The sequence below is a fragment of the Tympanuchus pallidicinctus genome, unplaced genomic scaffold, assembly GCF_026119805.1.
Source record: "Tympanuchus pallidicinctus isolate F22 unplaced genomic scaffold, pur_lepc_1.0 scaffold15, whole genome shotgun sequence".
NCBI lineage: Eukaryota > Metazoa > Chordata > Aves > Galliformes > Phasianidae > Tympanuchus > Tympanuchus pallidicinctus.
This window is the reverse complement of record NW_026294669.1, coordinates 20,147,287-20,153,728: the sequence shown is the minus strand read 5'-3', so window position 1 is coordinate 20,153,728 and position 6,442 is coordinate 20,147,287. Positions and strand designations below refer to the sequence as shown.

The following is a 6,442-nucleotide window of genomic DNA, read 5'->3' as shown; positions in this document are numbered from 1 at the left end:
GCTTCCTGCCACCAGCATTGGCCGTCACAAGGGCTGCTTGGATGAAAAGAAGGAAAGCTAAAAGCTGGTTTAGTCTCAGTTATCATTAGATTTTCCGGGATTTATGTTCTTGTACGTTCCATTTCTGATGCGGAAATGTTTTGGATTGACCGTGTTATGAGATGGAAGGCACTGGTGTGCCACCAGCTCAATAGTGAAATTATTATTTTATGTTCTGCGTGCACATGAAACCAAATTATATCAAACTGGGGAGTACTGCGACTGTCAGACTCAGAAGCTGAAGCATAACCATTATTTTTTTTTTTTTACACTAAAATGTATTCAAAAACTCCCAGATAGGAAATGCTATAAAATGTCTAATGAAATAACCAATTTTCCTTTTGTCTGTCATATTTACAGGCTGCTGGAAAATACAGGCAACAAGGCAGGAATTACGTTGTGGAGGATGGAGATATTATCTTCTTTAAATTTAATACACCTCAGCAACCCAAGAAGAAATGAGTATCAGACGTTGTTTGCTGCTCAGAAATAAACTGTGCTGCTTCAAAAAGCATTTGAATTTTTATTTGGGATGGAATATCTGGAAACAAAAAGCATACAGTTTCTACCTAGGGAACCTCCCCTTCCCCCAGTGAAATTATTCTTGTTTGTTTTGAATTAAAATACGGCACCTCCGGTGAACATGCAAGTTCACTAAATGTGAACAGCTTTGCATTTGAAACGATTAAGACCCTACTCCAAATTGTAGAAGCTTTTCAGGAACCATATTACTCTCATGATACTTCATTAATCTCCATCATGTATGCCAAGCCTGACACGTTTGACAGTGAGGACAATGTGGCTTGCTCCTTTTTGAATCTACAGATAATGCATGTTTTACAGTACTCCAGATGTCTACACTCAATAAAACATTTGACAAAACCAGCCTTGGTGTGTTTGGGGATGTCTGTATTGACTGACTGTGGTGTGCTGAATGCGATACGGCACCTGGTGGATGCTGATTACAGAATTTTAAGACGTGTATGATACAGTAACTGGCAGTGTGGGGCAGCTGCAATTGTGTCTTGAAAGTGAGTCTTTCATGGGAATCAGAAGATTAGGATGCCAATGATTTGTCTCAAAAAAGTTAATGAATTTGTAGATGGACATTCGCTGAGAGATGATAGCAAGGATAATAAAAATGATGCAGTGTAAATTATTTTTACTGAAGACAGCAAATTTAGAAAAATCATGCTTTTTTTTTGAGGCTGTGGCTTTTTCTTTTTTTTTTTTTTTTTTTTTTTTTTTTTTCCTCCAGTCATTTTTAAACTATTTCTTTCTTGCCTCGAGATTATTAAATTGTGGAGGCTGGAGCAGCGGTGCCTGATGTTGTGTGTTGTCCTCTCGGGTCAGGTTTTCAGGCCAGTGGAGGGTGACACAGATAGTGTTGTGAAGGGAGAGGTCACGCTGTGCTGCAGGCAAGTCGCTGGGCTGACAAAGACTGCAGCTAGGAGTGCTTTTTTTTTCTTTTTTTTCCCCTTTAACCACAGGAGAGAGCCAGTCTTTTTGGGTGACACGGAAGAGCAAGTTTCTAGGAAGAACCAGTTTATAGGATTGCCCTCTGTTGCAGCATGCTTAGTGTATTTAAAATAGCCTGATGATTCTCTCAAGTGCCTGTGGTGTCAGTGTGGTCTCAGCTGGGGGAGATGCTGGTGTTGCTCTTCACTTAATGCTGTGCCAGACCTCTTGCATCAGTTGTACGCTTTGAAAAGGCCGCTGGTCCCTGGCTGCCCTCTGCGGGGAAGGGAAGAAATTAGGAGCACCAAATCTTGCAAAGCCAAAGGAAAGCAGAACCTGTCCCTTTCTGTGGGAAGTCGCATAGAAGGAACTGCACTGAATTCCCATCACAAAGAAAGGTAAGAGAGAAGTGGAGCGTGTGTGCTGGGGAGGGGAAGCTACCTGTGCTGCTCCAGTACTGGCTGGAATGGGTCGTGTCCGCCCAAAGCTGGCTCTGGCTTCCAAAATGTACCCATGCCCCTAGTTATGACTTATAAATGAAGAAGTTGTCAGGAAGGATCGAGGTGTTAATGGATTTCTTTGTATTGTTGCTTCTCTTAATAACTTTTAACGAACCATATTTGTTTAAATTTGAACGTAAGTACTTTGCAAATCCTCCTGTTCTATAAATGAAAGTAGGCAAAGATTGAACTAGGTTGTTCCTGATAACAGAAGTGCTGCATGCTATTACAATACTCCGAAAATAGAAAACAAACTTCAGAGTTTTGCCATATCTTTAAAAAAGTATATTCTCTAGTATGGTGCGTTTCTTTTTATTAACTCGCATGAATATTTTATCTCTTCAGCTTTAACTAACGTTCCTCTGGTTTTATTCTGTGCTGCAGGGCATTGGTTGGCACAGTCAAAAAGCACAGGACTGGATGGGGCCATCAGTGGCTGCTGCTGTCCCTGTGCCTCTCCAGCACAGCTTTCCTCCCAAGGCTGTCCCCTGGCACCAGTAAGGAGCGCAGCCCGCTTAGCATCCATCCTGGTGCTGCACTTTGCCGGGTGGTTTGACACAGTGCTGCTCCTGCCAGCTGCGGGTATGACAGCAAAACTGCACTCTGAAAGAGCAATGGATGTGGCAAAGTTGTCAGATTAAATGTTTTCTGCTCAATTTTAACATTTCTCTCTACATGTGAACTCACGAAGGATGAAGAGAACGGGTGGCTGGCGGGAGAATCGTTAGCAGTTGGTAACTGTTTAGAAGTAGTATTCGCTCGTTTTAATTCTTACTCTCCCAATACTAATTCCATATGTTTGATTATGCTAATCCTACTATTTTGCTTCAGTTAAACCAGGAGAGCCACTGGAGGCTTTGAAAGCAACAACAAAAAAAATCAAAGTGATGGCATTCATCACAGTACCCAGCGAATGGGGATAGCCGTGTGCTGGTCAGGCTTTGGAGGTTTTGAAGTAAATGCTGTGTTTCCAGGCTGTCTTTGAAGCAGTTTTCTTGGCTTCTATCTACAGGTAGTGCCAATTCCTGATCTATGAGAACAGACACATATGGCAGCGTGTTGCATATTGTGAAATCAGTTACATGTGCGCTCTTGCCGCCATAAGCAGATGATGTGGTACGTGCCTGCTCATCAGAGCTCGTTACAGCTCCGTGCAGTTGCAGATTGCCTGTAGCATTTTATTTTCTGCATGCAAAATGTATGTGTTTGGCACGGAAAAGCTTTATAAACCATATAGAAAATAAAATCTGCTGCTATTGCGAGAGCACATGCGATGCAGAAGTTGACAAAATGTATCTGAGCGTGGGACATCACATGGGGCTGAGGCACAGACATCTTCCTGCTTCGCTCCTTGGCTTTGGGCCCTGCGGGGCAGGAAATCTGCACAGCAGGAGGAGTTCAGATGGCTGAAGTTACGTGTGGGTATATCTGAGTGCAGATGAGTTTCCCTGGGGATGCTGATGGCAGAAGCTTTGCTCGCACTGACCGGGGCTCTGTGCCTGCTCACCTGGGCTGCAGCGCAGGAGCCAGGTGTGGTGCATGTGGCCTTCATGCAGAGCTGACCCCTGGACTGCAGGTCCCGTGCTGCTAAGGGGCTTGGCAGCTCTCCTCCTCTTCTCCCTCCCTCACCCCCCCTCTGCTGGCAGCAGCACCACCAGCTCCAGCTCCGTGTCTGATTTAAGGATGGGCTTGAAAGTGCAGCGCTAAATTACTGCACTGCCTGTATCACTTGTTCCCAGATTATCTGGCTGTGTGTTGGTGAGCCCAGCGGCTGTGGCAGCACTCAAGGAAGATGACAGGTTTGTGAGGAGACCTGGGAGAGCTGCCTGTGAGCACTTCATGGTCAAGGACATGAAGAGGAGCAGTTGTGCATAAGATACAGCCGAAGGCAAGCACTGTGCAGCCCCAAGTTTGGTTCCTGATCCTTAGAACCAAGGATAATGGTGAGGTGTACAGAGGCATCCATCATGTTCTATTGATGGTGAACATGCAACAGTTCAGAGGTCAATCATGTCCTCCTTTTTGGTAGTCAGGGAGGCTGGTGTCCCAGCTGAAGGGTGCCCGCTGCTGCTGAGAGGCTGCACTGCCAGCTAGGCAGCAGCAGATAGAACGTTTGCTCATCTTGACAGATGGCATGTAAAATCTTTCAGCTGCCAAAGGGTTAAACTTCTCTGAAACGTGAAGTAGCTGAGTTTGGTTCTAAATCCTGCTTAAGTTTCAAAGCACAGCCTTATTGGAGGTAGCAACAGTAACATCAAACAGCCTTGATAAGATCAACAAATTACTAAGTATAATTGTTTGTGCTGGGGTGTGTGCAAGGAGATAAATAGCTCATAAATTAAACACCAGTGCCTGAGGGGAGTCATTCATGGATTCAGAGCTGTCCTAGCACTCTCAAGCAAAAAGTAATTTTCTCTTAGTTTGGTAATTATGCTACTGCAGATCCAAGATCAGCAATCAAGGCAAGGTGTGCTTACAGAGTAGTAGGTTCCTTTGACTGGTGGAGCTTCCCATCCCTTGACTAGCAGCAAAGTTTGTACTTGTCTCTAGTGCAAAACATCCTCACTATTTTTCACTAGGAAAATTCAGTCTTTCACTAAAAAGGGTTTAGAATAGACCAGGATCTGTTTTTGCTGTTATAAATTGGCAGCATTCTTGGCTTCAGTAGTGGAGCAGTACCAGTTCATGCTGGTAGAAAACCTGGCCCCAACTTTTAGCAGCATCAGCAGCCCCGGTCACTGCTGCTAGGCTCTCCTGGCAGCACCCGGCCCCTTGCTGTCTGCTGGGCTCCTGCACTCAGCAAGGTTTTCAGACCCCATCCTGCCTTATTCATAAGGCCTGCAAGGATCCTGGTCTAATCAGAGTGTTCCTGAGGACAAGGAATGGTAATGTAATCTGTTATTATAGCAACATCATCTTGATCTGCTTTTGTTTACTAATGTTTTGCCTGCCACTAAATATTTTTGTGCTGAATTCAGATAGGCTTCACGCTGAGAATCCGTATTTTTGGAAATGTAGCGCAACTCCCACTGCTGTTCAGCAGTAGTTGCTGTTGGTACAACATTCCAGAGACAACTGGATATAGCCTACAGCCCTCCTGGCCACATGGCCTTCAGCACCCTTCACTGTGTGTCCAAGGAGTCTTGTGGTATGTGAATAATTTGGAGTAAAGATGGAAAGCCCTTGGGCTGCATCAAAAGCAGTGTGGCAGGCAGGTCAAGGGAGGTGATCCTGCCCCTCTCCTCTGAGCTGGTGATGCTTCAACTGGGGTACTGTTGTGTCCAGATATGGAGTCCTCAGTATGGGAGAGATTTGGACCTGTTGGAGCAGGTCCCGAGAATGGACACAAAAATGATTCCAGGGATGGAACACCTCTCCATGAGGAAAATCTGAGAGAGTTGGGGGCTGTTCCACCTGGAGAAGGCTCTGAGGAAGTATGATAGTGGTCTTTCGGCATCTAAAGGAGAACTATAGGAAGGAAGGGGACAGTCTTTTAATAGGGTCTGTGATGATAAGACACGGGGAAGTGGTTTCAAACTATTTAGATTGGACGTAAGGAAGAAGTTTTTTCAGTAAGGGTGGTGAGGCACTGACACAAGTTGTCCAGAGACGTGGTGGATGCCCCATCCCTGGAGATATTCAAGGTCAGGCTGGAGGGGGCTCTGAGCAGCCTTACCTAGCTGTATTGTCCCTGCTCATTGCAGGGGAGTTGGTCTAGATGGCCTTGAAGGGTCCCTTCCAACTCAAACAGTTCTACAGATGAAAAGCTGGACATAAGCCAACAGTGCATGCTTGCAGCCCAGAAGGCCAATGGTTGTCCTGGGCTGTATCAAAAAAGGGGTGACCAGCGGGGTGAGGGAGGAGGATGTCTTAGTGGGCCCTTACAAGGGCTAGAGGACTGTATCCAGATCTGGGGCCCCCAGGACAAGGAGGGCATAGAGCTGTTGGAGCAGGACCAGAGAAGGTCTGTGAAGATGATTAGAAGGCTGGAGCACTTCTGTGAAAAAAGGCTGAGAGAGTGGTCTTATTCAGCCTAAAGAAGTCTGCAGGGAGACTTCACTGCAGCCTAGTATTCGAAGGGAGCTTACAAGCAAGAAAAGGGCCAACTTCTTATGTGATCTGCTAGTGATAGGCCAAGGAGGAATGACTTTTAAACTAAAAGAGGGAAAATTTAAGTTAGATGTTAGGAAGAAACTTTTTCTTCGAAGTGGTGAGGCACTGGCACTGAGAAGCAGTGGGTGCCCCATTTTCCTGGAGGCTTCAAGGTTGGATGGGCCTTGAGCAGCCTGATCTGGAGAGGGGGCAGCCCTGCCCATGGCTGGGGAGATAGAAATATAAATGATCATTAAAGTCCCCTCCAACCTAAGCCATTCTATGAAAGTCTGGAACCACATGGGGTGCAGCTCTCATAGGATGCTCCGAAGATACAGTGGGCACGTAGAAAC

At 45.7% G+C, this 6,442-nt stretch overlaps 1 protein-coding gene across 1 annotated transcript in view; it reads left to right on the top strand.

The window, feature by feature from the left end:
* OLA1 (Obg like ATPase 1) overlaps positions 1-924 on the top strand; it is an 86,397-nt gene extending 85,473 nt beyond the window's left edge. Inside the window, exon 11 of the mRNA XM_052675654.1 lies at positions 400-924. Coding sequence (XP_052531614.1) covers positions 400-501 — 102 coding nt within the window. The 3' untranslated portion in view covers positions 502-924. The remainder of the gene's footprint in view (positions 1-399) is intronic.
* The last annotated feature ends 5,518 nt before the right edge of the window (positions 925-6,442 follow it).